Consider the following 22,490-nt stretch of genomic DNA (forward strand, 5'->3'; position numbering starts at 1 on the left):
GCAAGGGACATAAAGGAAAGAATAAACAAGTGGGACCTCATAAAAATAAGAACCTTGTACACAGCTAAAAAAAACATCAGCCAAATGAAAAGGGAGCCAACCGTTTGGGAAAATATATTTGCTAATGATACATCAGATAGAGGTTTGATCTCCAAGATATACAAAGAACTCACTCGACTCTACTCCAAGAAGACAAAAGATCTAATCAAAAAATGGGCAAAGGACCTGGGCAGATGCTTTTCTAAGGAGGAGATACAGAGGGCCCAGAAGCATTTGAAAGGATGCTCAGCATCACTAGCCATCAGAGAAATGCAGATCGAAACCACCATGAGGTACCACCTCACACCGGTCAGAATGGCCATCATAAACAGATCCACAAACAACAGGTTCTGGTGAGGCTGTGGAGAAAAGGGAACCCTAGTCCACTGTTCGTGGGAATGCAGACTGGTGCAGCCACTATGGAAAGCAGTGTGGAATTTCCTCAGAAAGCTGAAAATGGAACTGCCTTTTGATCCAGCGATTCCCCTGCTGGGATTATACCCTAAGAATCCCAAAACGCCAATTCAAAAGAACCTATGCACCCCAATGTTCATAGCAGCACAATTTACAATAGCCAAGTGTTGGAAGCAACCTAAATGCCCATCAGTAGATGACTGGATCAAAAAATAATGGTACATGTACACAATGGAATACTACGCAGCAGAAAGAAAAAAAGAAGTACTAAACTTTGCGACAGCATGGATGAAACTGGAGAGCATCATGCTAAGCGAAATAAGCCAGGGGGCAAAAGACAAATACCATATGATCTCACCAATAAGCGGAACCTAACCAACAATGCAAAGAAGCAAGGAAAATATGAGCAGCAACACTGAAAGGAAAGGAAATCAACAGAGCCAAGAAGGAAGGGGGGCAGGGAAAGGGAAGGGAAGGGGAAAGTCAAGGAACATCTAGCAAGGACTCATGGACAAAACCAAAGGGGAAGAGCTGAGGGAGGGAAGGTGGGAGGGGGCAAAGGAAAGAGGGGGGGGAAGGCAGAGACCAATGTATTTAAAAAGTAAATAAATTAATTAAAAAAAAGGAAAAAAAAGTAAAAAAAAAAATCTTTCGGGAAACAAATGAAAATGAATAGAAAACAGTTCTAAACCTATGGGACACAGTGAAGACAGTCCTGAGAGGGAAGTTCATAGGAATAACTTCCTAGGGTACAAAAAGTAGTTTACAGGCTATGTAAAAAAGATAGAAACATTTCAAATAAGGTACCGAACACTACAAGTTCAAGAACTGGAATAACAACAACAAAGCCCAGAGCAAGTAGAAGGAAGGAAATAATCAAGATTAGAGCAGAACTGAATGACAAAGAGACTAAAAAAAATAATTCAGAGGATCAACCAAGCCAGGAGCTGGTTCTTTGAAAAGATAAATAAAATGGACAAGCCTTTAAGCAGACTCATCAAGAAAAAAAAAAAAAAGAGGACCCAAATAAATAATATCAGAAATGAAAGAGGAGAAATAACAACTGATACCACAGAAATACAAAGGATTGTCAGAAACTACTATGAACAATTATACGCCAAAAAATTTCAAAACCTTGGTGAAATGAATAAATTTCTAGAAAAATATAACCTTCCAACACTGAACGAAGAAGAAAAGAAAGCCTGAACCGACCGATAAGAGCTGGGGAAATTGAAGCAGTAATCAAGAAACTCCCAGCACACAAAAGCCCAGGGCCAGATGGTTTCACAGGAGAATTTTACGAAACATTTAAGGAAGAGCTAACCGCTGTCCTTCCCAGACTATTCGAAAATATCCAAGAGGAGGGAAGACTCCCAGACTCTTTTTATGAGGCCAGCATCACCCTGATCCCAAAACCAGATAAAGACCCTACCAAGAAAGAAAAGTACAGGCCAATTTCGCTGATGAACAAAGATGCTAAAATCCTCCGCAAAATATTGGCAAACCGCATCCAGCAATACATTAAAAAGATTATCTACCATAATCAAGTGGGATTCATCCCTAGGATGCAGTAATGGTGAATATACACAAGTCAAGAAATGTAATACACGACATAATAAAAGAAAAGACAAAAACCCCATGATCATCTTGAAAGACGCAGAAAAAAAATTTGATAAGGTACAGCACCCATGTATGATCAAAACACTCAGCAAAATGGGAATAAATGGGACATTCCTCAACATAATAAAGCCCATATATGAAAAACCTACAGCCAACATCATACTCAACAGGCAAAAACTGAAAGCTTTCCCACTAAGATCGGGAACACGACAAGGATGTCTGCTTTCACCGCTTCTTTTGAACATCATATTGGAAGTCCTAGCCACAGCAGTCAGGCAAGAAAAAGAAATAAAAGGCATCCAAATAGGAAAGGAGGAAGTAAAACTATCATTGTTTGCAGATGACATGATAGCATACATAGAAAACCCTGTAGACTCAACCAAAAATCTCCTCAACCTCATAAGTGAATTTGGCGAAACAGCAGGATGGAAAGTCAATATTCAGAAATTGAAGCAATTTCTGTACAACCACAATGAAATAGAAGAACAACAAATCAGAAAAAAAATACCATTCAATGTAGCAAGAAGAAAAATAAAATACCTAGGAACATATTTAACCAAGGAGGTAAAAGACTTGTATGCAGAAAACTACAACATTGAAGAAAGAAATTAAGGAAGACACAAATAAATGGAAGCATATACCGTGCTCATGAATTGGAAGAATTAATATCATCAAAATGTCCATACTACCCAAAGAAATTTATAGATTCAATGTAATCCTTATTAAGATACCAATGACGTATTTCACAGAAATAGAAGTGAGATTTCAAAAATTTATATGGAACCCAGAATAACCGCAGCAATTTTGAGAAAGAATAACAAAGCAGGAGGGATCACAATATGGATATCAAACTATATTACAAGGCCACTGTAGTTAAAACAGTTTGGTACTGGCACAAGAACAGACCCATAGACCAGTGGAACAGAGTAGAAAGCCCAGAAATAAGCCCATGTCTTTATCATCAATTAATACTTGACAAAGGGGGCAGAAGCACAAACTGGAGTAAAAATAGCCTCTTCAACAGCTGGTGTTGGAAAAGCTAGACAGCTACATGCAAAATATTGAAATTTAATCATCAGCTGACGCCATACACGATAATAAACTCAAGATGGATAAAAGACTTAAGTAGAAGTCGCAACACAATCAAAGTCCTAGAGGAGAACATGGGCAGAAAACTCTCAGATATCCCATGCAGCAATTTTTTCATCGGTATGACTCCTAAAGAAAGGGATAGAAAGGAAAGAATAAACAAGTTGGACCTCATCAAAATAATAAACTTCTGCACAGCTAAAGAAAACATCAGCAAAATCAAAAGGGAGCCAACCGTATGGGAAAATATATTTGCTAATGATACATCAGATAGAGGTTTGATCTCCGAGATATTTAAAGAACTCAACTCGACTCAATTCCAAGAAGGCAAATAATCCAATCAAAAAATGGGCAAATGAGTTGGGCAGATGCTTTTCCAAGGTAGAGATACAGAGGGCCCAGAAACATTTGAAAGGATGCTCGGCATCACTAGCCATCAGAGAGATGCAGATTAAAACCACAATGAGATATCACTTCCCTCCAGTCAGCATGGCCATCATAAACAGATCAAGAAACAAGAGGTGCTGTTGAGGCTGTGGAGAAAAGGGAACACTTGTTCCCTTTTGATTGTGTCATTTAGTCCTTTTACATTCAGAGTTATGATTGATAGAAACTTATTCATGTTTTTCCCTTTGTACCTGTGTTTTTCTTTTTCTCACTCTTTCTTCATCTTCTTAATCCAGTCCCTTTAGCATATCTTGTAGTGCTGGTTTAGTGGAGATGTATTCTTATAGTCTTCTTTTGTCTGGGAAACTCCTTATTTCCCTTCTATTTTAATTGAGAGCCTTGCTGAGTAGAGCAGCCTTGGTTGTAGGCCCTTGCTTTTCATGACTTGGAATATTTCTTGCCATTCCTTGTGGTTCGTAGTGCTTCTGTTTAGAAGTCAACTGCTAGCCCTATTGTGCTCCCTTTTATGTTAGTACATCTTTCTCCTGTGCTTCCTTTAGGATTCTCTGTTTGTCTTTGATATTTGCTATTTTCATGATGATGTGTCTTGGAGTGGGCCTCATTGAGGCCCTCTTGAATGGGGCCCTCTTGAATGGGGCCCTCTGTGCTTCCTGGACTTGTGAGACTTTTTCTCTGTTCTAATTAGGGAAGTTTTTCATCATTACTTTTTCGAGGAGGTTCTCTATCCCTTGCTCTTCTTCTTCTCGTTCTGGTATCCTTATTATGCAGATATTACATTTCAGGTTGTTCTGCATTTCCCTCAATGTCCCACCTTTTTTTTTTTTTAAGTCTTTTTTCCATTTCTTGCCCTTTCTGGGCACTTTTTTCTACCTTATCCTCCAGTTCACTGATTCGATCATCTGGCCTGCTTTTGATTCCTACTACTGTGTTCTTCAATTCAGAAATAGTATTCTTCTTTTCCTCTTGTTTCTTATTGATAGTTTCTGTATCCTTTTTCATGGTGATATATTTTGCAGTAAGTTTCTCATAGTTTCCCTGTAGATTTTGGTAATTTTCTCTGACCTCAGTGAGCTCATTGAGCTTTCTTAGAACCATTATTTTGATCTCAATACCTGATAGTTTACTTGCCTCTCTTTCATTTATTTCTCTTTGTGAGTATCCCTTCTTTTCCTTTGAGTGGGGCATCATCCCCCAATTATTTGCAAGACTTTCCTCTTTTGCTTCTGATTCTTAAGTTGGTATGTCTTGATTTCCTGACTTTGTGGTGTGAACTTCTTTGTTTGGAGACTGCTATTTGTACTTTCTCGATCTCCCTCTGATGATGTCAGATGTCATCCCTGTCTGACCTTAGGTAGTCTGTTCAAGACTTCTAGTAATCTACTGGTTGTGGCTGTCTCTGTCAGTTGTTAATCTAATCACGCTGCACTCAGCAGGCCACCTTGGACAGCTCAGAGCGGTGTGGAGTCCCTCTTGGGGGCTGGTTTATTTGGTCCACTCGTGCTGCTGCTGTATGGGGGAGGAGCCCACACTGGGATCCTGCCCACTACTTTCTCCGTTCTCTCCCCAAAGCCTCTTTCCCCAGTCTCTCCTCAGGTGTCTCTAGCCCACTCTGCCCTCTTCTTTGCCAGAGACCATGGTAACTGGCTGTAAATAAAAATTTATGCGTTATTCTTTTAAACAGTTCTTTGCGTCCCCAGCCGCCTATCTCTGGCAGAGAGCAACCCTGCAGCTTTTCTCAGCTGGCTGTTTTCTGTGTACTTTCTGGGCTCTGGTGTTGTGGTCTAGAGATCCCTGCTTTTGGTTTAGACTCCACTCTTTTGGGGGTATCCAACTGGCTGTTTCAATATCCTTCTGGTGCTGCCACTCGTGGGTGCCCTGCCTGCCTTCTTAAGTCTGTACCGCACTCCTTACTGGTTAGATTAAAGCCGATTCTTCTGTCTCTGATGTTACAAGGCTCCCCTCTTGCTGTTGTTCAGTTGTTTGTTCCAGGTGATTTCTCCCCTATTTATTTGTAATACCAGGTTGGTCCTGGGAGGAGGTCTGTGTGACTTCCACTTACTCCTCAGCGGTCTTGAAAATCCTATTTATTTTTTCTTTTCTTTTCTTTCTGGATTTGCCTCTGATGATGTCAGCTCTTGACCCTGTCTGACTTTAGGCTGTTTGTTTGAGCCCTCCAGGAATCTACTGTCTGTGTCTGTCTCCTGCAATTGTTAATCTAGTCACTCTGCCCTCAGCTGTCAGGCATAGGCACTTCAGGGCAGGGCAGTGCCTCCTGATGGCAGGACTACTGTTTCCTTACAATCTGATGCCACTCAGGGCAGTGGTCTGCCTGAGCAAAATGGAGACTGTGGAATGGGGAAGGAGTCAGCACTGGGATCCCCACTGGCTGCTCCCATAGTTATCTCCCCAAAGCCTCCAACTCTGGTCTCTCCTCAAGAGTCTCTAAGCAGTTCTGTGTCCCCTTTAGCCAGGGGTCTACTATCTGTGCAGGCAGCTCTGCACTCAGCCCCACAGCCTGCACGCAACTCCTGTCCAGGCCAGACTGTCCTGAGTGTAGGACTATTATTTCCTTTCATGCTGCTGCCTCTTTGGGGTGTGGCCTGCTTGCACAAAGTGGAGACTGTGGAATGGGGAAGGGGTCGGTAACAGGAACCTGCTGACTACTCCCCCAGTTCTTTCCCAAGACCTCCATCTCTAGTCTCTCCTCTAGGGTCTTTGAGCAGCTCTGTGTCCTCTTTGGTCAGGGATCCACTGTCTCTGCCAGCTGCACTGCACTCAGCACTCAGGCCCATGTGCACAAGTCCTGGGCAGAGTGTGCTGAAGGCAGGATTATTGATTCCCTTATGCCGGAGTGTGATGGTAGCTGCAGAATGGGAGGTTAGTTATGATGGGGGCTCTGCTGGCCACCGTCTCAGTTCTCTTCACAAAGTTTTCCTCACCAATTTTTTCTCAGGCTCCAGCCCTTTCTGCTTCTGCCTCTGCCCAGAGATCAAGGAAGACAGCTGCCACTGTAAATTTTTGCATTGGCCTTTAAATATCTCTTTGCGTCTCCAGCTACCTGTCTCTGGCAGTGAGCACCACTATGATTTTCGTGGTTGTCTTTTGTCTGTGTGCTTTTTGGATTCAGTTGTATCCATGGGGTCCCTGCTTATGATTCAGACCCTGTTCTTCTCAGGGGGATCCAAATGGGCATTTCAAAGTCCTTCTGGTGCTGGTGCCCGTAGGCGCCCAGCCCACCCTCTCGAGCCTCCACCGCACTTCTCATGTGTTAGGATGTGTTAAAGTTGATTCCACTGTCTGTCTGAGGCTCCAAGGCTCCTCGCTCTCTGTCCTTCCATTGTTTTCCAGGTGATTTCTCCAGAATTTATTTGCAATTCCATTTTAGTCCTGGGAGGAGGTCAGTGTGACTTCCACTCAGTCCTCTGCCATATTTACAAATATCCTTTCATCATATTTTTAAAAAATAACTGGAATAGCCTTCACAAATCTTCTGAGAATCATAAGAAGGTGACCAGTTAACTTTTCTAGATATGAGAGGAAGCTGTAGATTAGATGGGAGCGATTGCAGTTTGGAGCAGGGTTATTAAAGCTCACCCTGTCGCTCCTAACAAAGCAGGAAAATGGAAACGGAGCGAGGGAGGGAAAGACACAGGGGTCCACTTCTTTTTGGAGCACTACAGTCTGGGGAGGGGGTGGCCGACCCCTTCCCTTCCCCGGTCCATTACCTGTCGGGACAGGAGGCCCAGCCCCACATCTGCCTCTCGCCTCCACCTCTTCAGCCCGCATTCATCCCATCTTTCCTTCGGTCTCTCTGCTGGGCTCACTAGGAGGGAGAAAACGCTCTCCATATATGTTTGAAATTAACCCCTTATCAGATATATTGTTGGCCAATATGTTCTCCCACTCTGTGTGTTACCTTTTAATTTGTCAATGATTTCTTTTGCTGTGCAAAAGCATTTTAACTTGTTGTCCCATTTGTTTACTTTTACTTACCCTAGGGAGATACATCAGCAAAAATATTGCTATGAGAGATGTCTGAGATTTTATTACTTACATTTATTTCTAGGATTTATCGTTTCACAATTTATGTTTAAGTCTTTTGTCCATTTTGATTTATTCTTGTGTATGGTGTATGTTGGTGGTACAGTTTCTTTCTTTTTTTTTTTTTTTTTTGCATTTACCTGTTCAATTTTCTCAACACTATTTTTTGAAGAAATTGTCTTTACTCCATTGTATACTCTTCCCTCCTTTGTCAAATATTAATTGACCATAAAGGCATGAATTTATTTCTGGGCTCTCAGTTCCCTTCCATTGATCTATATGCCTGTTCTTATGCCAGTACCGGGCTGTTTTGATTACAGTGGCCTTATAGTATAGTTTGATATCAGGTATTGTAATACTTCCAGCTACATTGTTCTTTCTCAAGACTGCTGAGACTATTCAGGGGAGTTTTTTGGTTCCACATAAAGTTTTGGAATATTTAATTTAGATCTGTGAAACATGCCACTGGTATTTAAAAGGAATTGCATTGAATCTATAGATTGCTTTCAGTAGTATGGACATCTTAGTGATGTGAATTATTTCAACTCATGAACATGGTATATACTTCCACTTACTTGTATCTTCTTCAATTTCTTTCTTCAGTATTTTACCTCCTTGGTTAAATTTATTCTAGATACCCTGTTTTTGTTTGTTATGGTAGTGAATGTGATTGTTTTCCCTAGTTTCTCTTTCTGATAGTACACTATTGGTATATAAAAATGGCAACAATTTCTGAATATTTATTTTGTACTCTGATACTTTGTTGAATTCATTGATTAGATATAGCAGTGTTTTGGTGGAGTCTTTAGAGTTTTCTATGTACAATGTCATGTCATCTGTGAAAGACAATTTTACTTCCTCCTTTCCAAACTGGTTGGTTTTCATTTCTTCTTCTTGTCTAATTACTTTGGATAGGACTTCCAGTACTATGTTAAAGAAGAATGGAGAAAGCAGACATCCTTGTCTTATTCTTGATTTTAAGGGAAATGCTTTTAATATTTGCTTATTGAGTATAGTGTTTCCTGTAGGTTTTTCATATATGGCCTTTATTATGTTGAGATCTGATCCCTCTATTTCTACATTGCTGAGAGTTGTTATCATAAATGGGTGCTGGATTTTACTGAATGCTTTTCCAGCATCTGTTGATATGATATTGTGGCTTTTATCCACAATATCATATCAATTTTGTTAATATGATTTTTCACATTTATTGATTGATATATATTGTCCCAATCTTGCATCCATGGGATAAATCCCACTTGATTATGGGATATTATCTTTTTAGTGTATTGCTGAATCTTGTTTGCTAATATTTTGTTCAGGATTTTAGCATCTATGTCCATCAGGGATATTGGCCTATAATTTTCTTTATTTTTTGTAGCATCTTTATCTGGTTTTTACATTAGGATAATGTTGGCCTAGTAAAATGAACTTTGAAGTCTTACCTCCTCTTGAAATTTTTGGAATAGTTTGAGAGTGATAGATGTTCGTTGTTCTTTGAATGTTTTGATAAAATTTGCCTCTGAAGCCATCTAGTCCAGGATATTTGTGCTTTGGGAGATTTTTGATTACTGTTTCAATTACCGGTCAGGTTTTCTTATTCTTCTTCATTCAGTTATAGAAGATGGTGCATTTTTAAGAATTTATCCATTTTGTTCATATTGTCCAATTTCTTGGCATATATTTCATAGTATTTTCATACAATCTTGTATTTCTGTGATGTCTGTTGTTATGTTTCTTCTTTCATTTCTGATTTTACACTTTGGGGTCCTTTGTCTTTTTATCTTGATGAGTCTGGTTAAAGATTTGTCAATATTGTTATCTTTTGAAATAACCAGCTCTTTGTTATATTAATTGCTATATTAATTTTTGTATAGTCTTTTTGTTCTCTATTGTGTTCAGTTCGGCTCTAATTTTTAACATTTCCTTTGGTCTGCTGACTTTGAGTTGCTTTTATTCTTCTTTTTCTAGTTCTTTAATATGTAAGGTTAGGTTGTATACACAGGATTTCTGTTATTTTTTGAGATACTCTTGCAATGATACAAAACATTAATAAACATATTGTGGTGCTGAATGACACACTGAATCAAAGAGACTTAACTGACATATATAGAACCTTACATCCCAAAGAAGAAAAATACACATTCTTTTCAAACGCTCATGGCAGTTTTTCAATGATATAAACTTCCTTCTTATTACTTCGGCAGTATCCCAAAAGATGCAATGTATAGTCATTCTTTTTTGCCCATTTTATCTTTTGATCTATCTTTTATTTTTTTTGACAAAGTCACTTTTTAGTTGTATGTTATTGAATGTTCACACATCTGTGGGTTTTTTACTTCCTTTTTGCAGTTGATTTCTAATTTATATAAAATGTGTTGAAGCTAGTTTTATAATCCACCATATGGTCTCTTGAGAATTTTCTGTGTACTCTGGAGAAGAATATTGTTACAAGAGATGTCGAAGCTTCTACTCACCATATTTATTTCTATGATTTCTCAACACCATTTTGAAGAAACTGTCTTTACCTCATTTTATGCTCCTGCCTTCTTTGTCAAATATTAATTGACCATAGAACCATGGGTTGATTTCTGGGCTCTCTGTTCTGTTCCATTGATCTATATGCCTATTCTTATGCCAATGACAGGTTGTTTTCATCACAGTGGACTTGTAGTATAGTTTGATATTAGGTGCAGTGATACCTCCAGTTGTGTTCATCTTTCTCAAGATTGCTGAGGCTATTCAGATGCTGTTTTGGTTCCATATAAATTTTTGGAATTTTGTTCTAAATATGTGACATATGTCATTGGTATTTTAACAGAAATTGCATTGAATCTATAGATAGATATGCGTAGTACAAACATTTAAATGATGTTAATTCTTCGAATCTTTGAACAAGGTATATGCTCCACTTATTTGTATCTTCCTCAATTTCTTTTCTCAATATATTGTAGATTTCTGAGTACAGGACATTCACCACCTTGGTTAAGTTTATTTCAAGTTACTTTATTTTTTTCTCGTTGCGATAGCAAACGTGATTGTTTTCTTAGTTTCTTTTTCTACTAGTTCATCATTGATATATAAAAATGTCACCAATCTGTGAATATTTATTTTGTATTCTGATACTTTACCCAATTCATTGATTAGATCTAGTAGTTGGTGGAGTCTTTAGGGTTTTCTATGTATAATGTCATGTCATCTGTGAAGGAGAGTTTTACTTCCTCCTTTCCAATTTGGATGCCTTTATTTTTTTAAGGTATACTTGTAATTTATTTATTTATTTTTATTGTTGTTCAAGTGCAGTTGTCTCCATTTTACCGCCACCCTTCTCCCCCACCCCAATGACCCCCACCTCCCACCTTCAATCCTTCTCCTATGTGGCTTTCTCCATGGGTCCTTTACACAATTCCTTGATGACCCTTCCTCTTCTTTCCCCTGTTGTCCCCCTCTGCCCTACACTCTGGTCACTGTCAGTTTATTCTTTATCTTCATGTATCTGGTTCTATTTAGCTTGCTTGTTTGTTTTGTTGATTAGGTTCCACTTATAGGTGAGATCATATGGTATTTGTCTTTCACCACTAGGCATATTTCATTAGCATAATGCTCTCCAGTTCAATCCATGTTGTCACAAAGAGTAGGAGTTCCTTCTTTCTCTCTGCTGCATAGTATTCCATGGTGTAAATGCACCACAGGTTTTTGATCCATTCATTTACTGATGGGCACTTAGACTGCTTCCAGTACTGGCTATTGTAAATTGAGCTGCTATGAACATTGGGGTGCGTAGGATCTTTTGAATTGGTGTTTCGGGATTCTTAGGGTATAATCCCAGCAGTGGAATTGCTGGGTAAAAGGCAGTTCCATGTTTTGTTTTTTTGAGGAAATGCCATATTTTTCTCCACAGTGGTTGCACCAGTCTGCATTCCCACCAACAGTGTGTTAGGATTACCTTTTCCCCACAACCTCACCAGCACTTCTTGTTTGTTGATTCGTTTATGATGGCCATTTGGACTGGTGTGAAGTGGTATTTCATTGTGGTTTGAATTTGCATCTCTCTGATAGCTAGTGATGCTGAGCACTAGTGAGTTTCATATGTCTCTGGGCCCTGTGTATGTCCTCCTTGGAGAAGTGTCTGTTCAGGTCCTTTGCCCGTTTTTTAATTGGATTGTTTGTCTTCCTGGAGTGGAGTCGTGTGAGTTCTTTACAAATTGTGGAGAACAAACCCTTGTCCGAGGTATCGTTGGTAGATACATTTTCCCATACGGTTGGTTTTCTTTTCATTTTGCTGATGTTTTCTTTGCTGTGCAGAAGCTTTTTAATTGGATGGAGCCCATTCGTTTATTCTTTCCTTTATGTTCCTTTGCTCTAGGGGACATTTCGGTGAAAATATTGCTGCACGGAATATCTGATTTTCCTGCCTATGCCTTCCTCTAGGACATTTATGGTGTCGTGACTTATATTTAAGCCTTTCATCCATCTTGAGTTTATTTTTGTGTATGGTGTAAGTTGGTGGTCGAGTTTTGTTTTTTTGCATGTAGTGTCCAGAGAATTTCAAAGCACTGTGGCCAGAGAATAACCTTCATAAGTTCTCAATTTTCTTGAATTTCTTAAAGCTAGTTTTGCGGTCCAACATATGGTCTGTTGTTGAGAATTTTCCATGTGCACTGTGGAAGAATGTGTAATCTGATGTTCTGAGGTGAATGGCTTTCTAAATGTCAATTTTGTTTATTTGACCTAATGCGTCATTTAAGGCCGATATATATATTTTTTAATTTTCTGTTTGGACGATGTGTCTAGAGAAGTCAATAGAGGACAGTGGTCCCCTACTATGACTGGGTTTTTGTCAGTTTCTCCCTGTAGTTTTATTTAGTAGTAGATTTATGTATTTTGGTGCTTCCTTGTTGGGTGCATATATATTAAAAACAGCTATGTCATCTTGATGTAGTATCCTCATTATTTTTATAAAATGTTTATCTTCGAATCTTGTTACTTATCTTGAAATCTATTTGCTCAGATGTAAGTATGGCTACACTTGATTTTCTGTGGATGTTATTTTTTTGGAGGATGAGTCTCTATACTTTCACTTTAAATTTGTCTTTGTCTTTGCACCTTACATGTGTCCCCTGAAGGCACCACAAAAAACAAACACCTTACATTTGTTTGTTTTTTGAAGTTTCGATCTCTTTGCTGAAGCACTCCTTTAACTCATAGTTTTGCGGGGGGTTTTTTGAAGACTTTATTCATTTTAGAGAGGGGGAAGAGAAGAAGCAAAAGAGGGAGAGAAACATTGATGTGTGAGAGACACATCAATCGGTTGTCTCTCTTGACACCCTGACTGGGGTCCGAACCCTCAACCCGAGCATGTGCCCTGAGAAGGAATCGGACCAGCGACCTTTTGATTTACGGGACGACGCCCAACTGAATCACACCAGTAAGGGCTGGGTTTTGTTTTATGATCCAGCCTGTTACCCTGTGACTCCTTTTTGGTGAGTTCAGTCCATTTACATTTATGATGTGTGAGGATTTCCTATAAGTCATTTTATCTTTTGTTATATTGTAGCTAGCTCTCTGCTCTATTGGTTCTTTCTCTTTGTGTTTTTGTCTGCTGTATTTGTTTGATGGTTTTCCTAACTTCCATCCTCTGTTTCCTCTTTTTATATGCTGTGTGTCTCGTTTTGTTCTGTTCTTTTGTCTGTGGTTGTCATTGGATTGATGAAAAATTGAGCTTCATATATATGCTGGTTTTCTTGAATGAATCTTAACTTCATCCCTTTTTGCTAATTCAGACATTTCCTCCTTTCCCTTTTATGTTTTTGTTGTCACAAACTATCCCTTTTGGTGCTCTAAGTTTGTGGGCCATCTTGCTCATAGATTTGTGACCTTTTGTTCTTTTTTCCAGGTAGAATAACCCTTTTGAGTATTTCCTGTAATGGAGGTCACTTGGTAATGAATTCCCTCAGCTTCTGTATGTCTGGAAAGTGGCTTTATTTCTCCTTCATGTTTAAAGGATAACTTTGCTGGATATATTATTCTTGGCTGTTAACTTCTCTCTTTCAGTCATTTGACTATTTGGTTCCACTCTCTTCTGGCTTGTAGCGTTTCTGCTGAGAAGTCTGATGATATTCGATGGGCTTTCCTTTGTAGGTTACTTTCTTCTTTTCCCTGGCTGTCTTGAGAGTCCTATCTTTGTCACTAATTTTTGATAGTTTTAATACAATGTGTTTTGGAGGAGGCGTCTTTGGACTCTGGTAACTAGGTGTTCTGTTTGCTTCTTGGGTTCAAGGATCTAGTTCTTCCCACAGGTTTGGGAAGTTCTCATCTACTGTTTGAATAGGCTCTCGGTTCCCTTCTCCCTCTCGTCTTTTTCTCATATGCCTATTATATTGCTTTTACTGGTAAAATAAGATGGTTCTCGTAGAGTTCTTTCTTTTTTTATGCTCAGATATTTCTAGATGTCTATCTTTGATGTCACTGATTCTTTTATCCTTTAGGCTTGCTCTGTATCCTGTGCTCACGAGTTCAATGTTGATCTCTTTTATTGAATTCTCTATCTCCACTATTTTTGTTGGTTGTTTTTTGAAGTTTCGATCTCTTTGCTGAAGCACTCCTTTAGCTCGTTTTTTTTCCGAGCTCGTGAAATTGCCTATCTGTATTTTTTTTGTTTTTTGTTTTTTGTTTTTTTGCATTTCCTTGAGTACTTTCAGAACTCCAATCTTGAATTCTCCTTCAATTATGTCACATATTTCTGTGTCTTTAAGTATGTTTTTGGGAGATTTTTTAAATATTCTTTCTGAGCTGCCTTGCTACCTTAGTTATTCATGGTATTTGATGGATTTCTTCTTTGTCTAAGCATCATCAGTGTGTGAAGGGAATTTCTCTAGCTGATTAATATGAAGAGATCTTTATTATATTTTCTGGTAAGTGGTACTGGACCATAAGTGTTTTTTCTTTCTCTTTCTTTCTTTCTTTCTTTCTTTCTTTCTTTCTTTCTTTCTTTCTTTCTTTCTTTCTTTCTCTTCTTCTTCTTCTTCTTCTTCTTCTTCTTCTTCTTCTTCTTCTTCTTCCTTCTCCTCCTCCTCCTCCTCCTCCTTCTTCTTCTTTCTTTTCTCCTTCTCCTTCTTTTTTTAGCTCTGTGAGATCCCAGGGTAGCCTTCCTGTCTCTGGCTGCCCTCAGTGTACCTGTGATGCATGAGGTTGGGAGAGGCTGGGGGAACCCGCTGGCTTGCTTGTTGTTTTGCTCTACTGGTAAAGAGTGACTTTAGTCCTCTGTGGGGTCCCCTCATGTCCCTGTTTTCAGGAGTAGTCACAGAATGCACTCTGCACTTAGGGAGAAATGCCATTCTGTCGTGCTAGTTCTAGGGCTTGCAGATAATGTTCTTTGTAACCCAACACCAAGGGCAAAGGGAGGCGTGCTCTGGGAGGCTCAGGGTAGGCTAAGTGGTGGTGGTCATGCTGGTGGCTTTGTTTCTCCATCTGAAATGCCCACCGCCCAACAACTCTTGCCCCACTCCTGTCCTGGGTCCTTGTCCAGGTCCCTCAGCTCAGCTCCAGCTCCTGAAGGAGTACCCACTGAGTCTCTTTGTTCCTGCTGTCTTAAGAGAGTGTGAGCCACCATCAGATTCCTCCCATCGAGTCCGGCCTTGAGCTCCTGGCTACAGGGCTGCATCTTTGGCTCCCGTCAGCTCCACTCCCTTTCCGCATCTCCCTTTCGCTCCACTTGCCCACCTTTAGGTGTTTCAGGGCACAGATCTCTCAGTCATGCTTGTCTGTTGAGCAGGGAATTCTTTGTTGAGTGAGGGCTCTTCAAATATTTGAAACTTCAATGGGAGAGACCAAGGGGATCTCTCACGATGCCATTCTTCTGATGTTACTTGGGGACACTCATTCTTGCCGACCTTTCTTTAAACAGAGTTATTGCCTAGAATACCAATTATGGTCTGTCATCTTATATAGTGGATTTTGCTAATTCTCTCAACTGCTCATTACTCTGTAGCTTGGTCTAGTCCAAAAGGCTTCAGACACTCAAGCGAGTCTCCCTTGCAGACTGAGGAACGTCAGCTCTATAGACCTTTATATATTAATTTCTGGGAGTTAGTATTAGAAGATATTTGCTTTTGAGAGCAAATTAGTGTTTTTCCATAATATACCACAATAAGAGTATCCTTAGAATGGATTTTGAGGAAGCAATTAGTTTAGGTTCTCTTGTGAATAATTTGAGTTGCATTTAATGCTGCTGTAATTGTTTGTTATTGCACTTGTTTAAAATTCTTATGTGCTAAAATAATAAACAGAAGATTGGATTTGAGTTTTGACATGTAAATGTCAACACTTAGATATAATTCTGTCACTAGGCAATTGCTCATGTTAGTATATTTGTAAAGTATTAGTATTTGGCTATAGCCCTATAAGAAAACATAAAATCATTTAGATATGATATATGAAATGATGAAATTTCTTTGCGGTAAGGGACCAAAATGGGTATTTCCTAAGTACCTTGCTAATTTTAATTGTTTTAGGTAAGTAAAGATCAAAGTCTTTCAGAAGCAGAGTTGCCAGCACCGGATAAAGCATCCACTTTAAGTGGCACACAAGCAGTGAAGCGTGTGCAAAATCTTGAAGAGCTGAAAGATCGCCTTGAAGACAGTGGCGAAAACTCCTCTAAAGTCATATTATATAAGCCCAAGTAAGTAAAATATGAGTTAATAGAATAAAAACATAAGTGGGTATGTAATTAGTAATGAATGGGAGGTAAATGGTTCAGAGATTACACTACACATAGAGCTTCTATATCAAATCAGAGGGTCTAGTCAGTTCCTATTTGAAAACTTTATTAGTCTGAAATGGCTCTGTTTAACACAGTAGACACTAGCCATAGTGTGTATTAAAATTAAAATTCAATTCAATTAAAAAAAACAATTTCTTAGTTACACTAGCTACATTTCAAGTGCTTTGCAGCTATGACTACTGCTAGAAAATTCTTTTGGACATTGCTCGCTTTGGAATATCTGACCTAAAATCTTTTTTTAGTATGATTGGGTGGCCTTCATAATAAGTAGGAAGCTACAGTATGATTAAACATTTTATTGTTCATGAACATCATTACTTAAAATTGCGTAGGGACAGGGATATGTTCCAAAGAATATATTTCTCCCTTTAGTTGAGAAGAGCCTTTCTTTTTTCCCAGTGGGTGGAAGATTCAAATGAATGATTACAGTGATACTCCCATTATCTGTTGATGCTCATTTTTGATATTTGAGGATTACCTGCCTTGAAATTAAGTAGATGAATAAATCATCATTATAGAATATCTTCCATGATTTCTTCCCTCTTCACAGAGTTAGTATTTGTGTGCGTGTGTATGTGTGCGTGTGTGTGCGTGTGTGTGTGTGTGTGGGTATGTGGGTGTGTGTGTGGTAAGAACACTTCAGATCCACTCTCTTAAAAAATTTCAAGTATAAAATACAGTAGTGTTATTAACTGTAAACACCATGATGTACAGAAGATCTCTGTAATGTATTCAACATATACCTGAGAGTTTGTACCATTTGACCAACATTTCCCCATTTCCCCAATCCCCCAGACCCTGGAAACCACCATTGTACTCTCTGGTTCTAAGAGTTTGGCTTTTTTAGATTTCACATATAAATGAGATGATGTGTCTTTCTCTGTATGGCTTTTTTCACTTAGCATAATGTCCTCCAGGTTCATCCATGTTTGAAAAATAACAGCATTTTTTTTTGTTTATGGCTGAGTAATATTCCTTTTGTATATATTTACCATGAGTTCTGTATCCATTTATCCATTCACTGTAAATTAAGTTGTTTCCATATCTTGGCAGTTATCAGCAATACCGCAGTAAGCAAGGGAGTGCAGATAGCTCTTTGAAGATACAGATTTCATTTTTTTTTTCTTTTTTTGATAACTAGTCAGAAGTGGGCTTGCTGGGTCATATGGTGATAGTTCTTTCTTAAATGTTTTTTTATTGAGGAACTTATTGTTACCGTTAAAGGCTCTAAAATTTACATTGTCAACAGCAGTGTAGAAGTGTTCCCTCTTTCCACATCCTCACCAACACTTATCTCTTGTTGCTTTAGTAATGGCCATCCTCACAGGTGTGAGATGACATCTCATTCTGGTTTTGATTTGTATTTCCCTGATGATTAGTGACGTTGAGCACCTTTTTATGTACCTGTTGGCCATTGGTGTGTCTTCTGTGGAAAATGTCTATTCATTGATCCATTTCTTTGCCCATTTTAAAAACTGGGTTATTTATCTTTTGCTTGTGATTTGTATGAGTTGCTTATATGTTTTAGATATAAATCCCTTATCAGGTACATGGTTTGCAGATATTTTCTCCCATTCTATAAGCTGTTTTATCATTTTGTTGATATTTCCTTCATTGTACAGAATCTTGTATATTTGATGTAATTTCATTTGTTTACCTTTGCTTTTGTTGATTGTAATTTTTGTGTAGCATCTAAAATATCAGTGCCAATACCAATTTCAAGGAGTTTTTTCCCTAGTTTTTTTCTAGGTGTATATTTATGTGTTCAAGTCTCACACCTAAGTCTTTATTTAGAGTTCATTTTCTTTGGTATGGAATAAAACGATGATCTAATTTTGTTCTTTTACACATAGATATCCTATTTTTTTTTCTGGCACCATTTATTGAAGAGACAGCCCTTCCTTTCTTATGTGTTCTTGGCATCCTTGTCAAAGATGAATTGATCACATGCATGAGGGCTCTCTCTTCTGTTCTCTTGGTCTATGTGCTTATTCTTATGCCAGCACCACAATGTACTGATTCATATAGTTTGAAATCAGGAAGTATGATTTCTCCAGCTTTGTTCTTACTGAAGATTTGATTGGCTATTCAGGCTTTTATCTGATCCCATGTGAATTTTAGTATTGTTTTTCTGTTTCTGTGAAAAGTGTCGTTGAAGTTTTGATAGGGATTGCATTGAATCTGTAGATCACTTGGGGTAGTATGGACATTTTAACAATGTTAATTATTTCATTCCATGGATATGGACTATCTTTTCATTTGGCCCTGTATTATTCTGTTATCTTTGAACATATCTGTTATAGTAACCTATCAAAGTAAAAATTTACATTTGCAAACAACCTTTTTTTGCATTAAATATATACCAAACCTCTTAATTGTATAGCATTAAAATAGAAAGTACCCATAATTGGGAGGGACTACTATTTATTATGCAAGTACTTTATTGATAGCTCCACTTGTCAATGACTAGGCTTTAAGGGACGAAGGGAGTGGTCCATGAGTTGGCTCCCACAAGGGTTGCAAAATAGATCCTTGGTTCAGGGGTTCAGATATGTTCCTTAGAGCGATCTGTTGGGAGGTATGAAGTTAGTTTCTAGTCATATTTTAATATTACACCTGACATTTAATTGTCTGATGTATGCTAGGTATTTCCCTCGTGACTTTTCATGGACGCTTTGATCCTTAGAAGTGCTTTGTAAGAACTCTAATAGCTTAGTTTTACTAGATAAAGAAAGTGAAGTTCAGAGAGGTTAAGTAACAAGGTCACATAATTAGTAAGTGGGTAAAACAGGTTTTGGGCCAAGTATTCTGACTCTAGAACTTGTGCTCTTAATGCATACACCATTAATAACACATCAGTAAAAAAAAATCTCATGCTTCCACCCTACTTACTGTTGCTATTTTTGTTGTTAATATTATTGGTATACCTAATTGTATTCATGGGATATATAGAATTCATGGAATTACATTGTTTGCCTTTTAAACTTTTTTTGCTCACTGATAATTTATTGTCAGTGAGTAAAGGTTAAAGATCACGTTAAATTTTTTTTCAAAATACTGCATATGTCTAGAGCGTATATTCTAGTTCTTATCTAAGAATCTTATTCTTTGATAATAAGTACGTTTTATTTATTGACCTTTTTAACAGGAATAGTGAAAATCTACCAGAAGCAGTACAAGGTTATGAAAATGTATTGCAGAAAATTGAAGGTGGTATTTTGTATACGTTTGGCTTTATACGGTTACCTAAATACATTAACATTTTGCGTTGTACAGTTTAAGAGTTTATAGTCATAAAATCATACAACAGTAAATTTAAACTGGTGTTACCAGAGGGAAAGGAGGGTGTGGGGAAGGTAGTAAGAGTAAAGGGGGTCAAATATATGGAGACAGAAGTAGATTGACTTTGGGTGGTAAACACATAATGCAATATACAGATGATGTATCATAGAATTGTACACTTGAAACCTGTAAAATTTTCTTAACCAATGTCATCTCAATTAATTTAATTAAATGATACTTAATAGTGACTTTTTATTTTCAATCAAAGTTCTTATTATATTGCTGATTATGAAAGTTTAAAATGCCTAAAATTTGGTTGTTGCCCCCATAATACCCACAATGTATAAGGGCACAAACACATGATATATCATTTTTCAAATTTAATGCATGATAAATATTTGTGTTGTTCATAGTGAGTCTATAGAAAGGAGCCAATTTGTTCAATTTGATGGCATTAGGAACATTTTATGCAACCTTAAAACATGAGTAGGACTTACTTAATTTAAAAAGGGAGACATTTAAGAAGAATATCAAGCATGAACAAATAGCATACATGGGGAATTAGAATTAGAATGGTATTAGACCATAACATAATAGGTAGGGATATGGTAAGAGAGAACCTAGTCAGAGGCACTAGATGCTATGCTAAGGAACTTTTTAAAATTAAATTATTTATTTATTTATTTATTTATTTATTTATTTATGAATTAGAATTGGGAGTCATCGAAGTTTCCTTTTTGTAGGACAGTGATGTTGTTGTATTTTATTTTGAAGATTACTCCAATCACATTGTAGAAACTAGATTTGGCATCCAGGAGTAGGAAAGTGAAGTTATTGCTATATCTTATACGTGTAGTAAGTGCCTATATTAGAGCACAAGTGAAAGAGAAGGGGCAGACTTGAGAAATATGTATCTTGTAAAATTGGCAAAACTTGGTGACTGTATATGAAAGGAAGAGAGATTAGATGATGGTAAAATTAACTAAGAGAATATGAGAAAAACAAGTTTTGTTAAAAAAATGATGAGTTCACATCCCACAGTTGTTATGTATATTTTTTCAGATCTTACCATTGTTGCTTAATTGGAACAATCTGTATGTTGGCAGCTCTATTGTTTTTCTTAGAATTTTTTCCTCTTGAGTGAGTTATTAAGATAAAAATTATAAAATTTAAACTCAATACATATAGTTGATATTTGAAACTTATAACAAATTCACTATTATTTCAGAATTTATAAAAACCCACTCAGCTGTAGGACTTATAGATATTTCTGCAACTGAACCACGTAAGTTTTCACTCATTTAAGCATTATTATGTTAACCTCTATTGAGAGCATTAATTTATATAATTTAATTTTATTTTTTTAATCAAATACATTTTAAAAAATTTATTTTTAGAGATGAGAAGAGAGGAAGAAAGAGAGAGAGAGAAATATCAATGTGTGGTTGCATTTGCAAGCCCGCTGCCAGGGACCTGGGCAGCAACCCAGGCATGTGCCCTGCACTGGGGATGGAACTGGCGACCTTTTGGTTCGCAGGCTGGAGCTCAATCCACTGAGCCACACCAGCTAGGGCTAATTTTATATACTTTTAAAGTAGTAATTATTAAGTTACAATATAGACCCCCTGAATTTTGGAGTCATACAGTTGAGCTGGCTATCAAGCAAGTACTGAAATTCCTAGTTGAGGCTACACAACTAGGCTACACATGACCAAAAATAGACTCATTTTTGAAGAGGACCATGTTATTCCTTGGAATGGAGGATTTTTAGTTGTGATTAGAATATGCTACTGAAATGTTGCAGGAGTGGCGGGCCTTTAAGATAGGGCAGTAATGAAATTAAGAGATTATTTGTAGATTTTGTTACTACTAATTACAGATCATCTCATAAATACTAATGCTACTGGTAGGCACTCAGCTGTAGTCAAAGCTGCTAGAACTAGCATGTTAAACTTCTGACAAATTGTCAATGGGAAGGAGAAATGTTGCTTATGTCTTAATACTGGAGAGAATTTATAACAATCATGTAATGTATGCTATGGAATACAGTTTAGAAGTGGACAATAGATTTGGTTGGAAAAAATCAATTGGTATCATGTCCTCTTTCAATATCAGCTTTAAGCCCTAATGTTGCCTTGTATAAAACAAGGACAGATATACATTCTATAGTACTCCCATGTTCTATATAGACCTCTGGTCCAAGAGATCCCTGTCTAGTTAGATAGGAAGGTATCAAGGACTTTCGAGTAGATACTTTTCCTACCTTTGGAGTGAAAGCGTCTTTCTACATCAACACCTATGCAAATCTATGGGGCTCGTGCACTCTGAATCTCTGTAGCTGTCTTCTCTCTAGTACTGTGCCCTGTTAATTATAGGTGCCAAAACTCTAAGCTTTGTCACTGAACTCAAGGAGACTCTTTTTGGATTCTTCTTCCTTATGCTGTGCCCTCGAAACTCTAGGCAATATGCTAAGGTGATCATCATAAGGCATTTTTTCTTTGTTTTCCTTCTGTCAAGGATAACTGCCTTGAACTTTCTGTTTTCCAGTGTTTCATTGCTGGTTAATTCATTTTTGTCCAGGTTTTAATTAGTTTAAGGTGAAAGGGTAATTCTGGTCCCTGATGCTTCATCATGGACCCAAAAAAAGGAGTGTGACCCTACCCATATGCCAATAGAACACATCCTCTAACAATATCAACAAAAGTTCCAAAAAATAACATATAATAGTAGAAATTATATGAATCATTTTTAAGGGAAGCACAGGAGAGGGTTACATGGCACATTATGGTGTAAAACTTTTTGCAAGTTCCTATCT

General features: G+C 37.8%; 1 protein-coding gene across 1 annotated transcript in view; it reads left to right on the plus strand.

Moving 5' to 3' along the window:
• CCDC7 (coiled-coil domain containing 7) overlaps nucleotides 1-22,490 on the plus strand; it is a 184,040-nt gene that overhangs the window by 94,692 nt on the left and 66,858 nt on the right. Inside the window, exons 6-8 of the mRNA XM_054582286.1 lie at nucleotides 16,125-16,291; nucleotides 19,542-19,603; nucleotides 20,904-20,960. Of these exons, the coding sequence (XP_054438261.1) occupies nucleotides 16,125-16,291; nucleotides 19,542-19,603; nucleotides 20,904-20,960 (286 nt within the window). The remainder of the gene's footprint in view (nucleotides 1-16,124; nucleotides 16,292-19,541; nucleotides 19,604-20,903; nucleotides 20,961-22,490) is intronic.

This window comes from Pteronotus mesoamericanus, unplaced genomic scaffold (genome assembly GCF_021234165.1).
Source record: "Pteronotus mesoamericanus isolate MK-2021 breed Mesoamerican mustached bat unplaced genomic scaffold, CSHL_Meso_final contig_69, whole genome shotgun sequence".
NCBI lineage: Eukaryota > Metazoa > Chordata > Mammalia > Chiroptera > Mormoopidae > Pteronotus > Pteronotus mesoamericanus.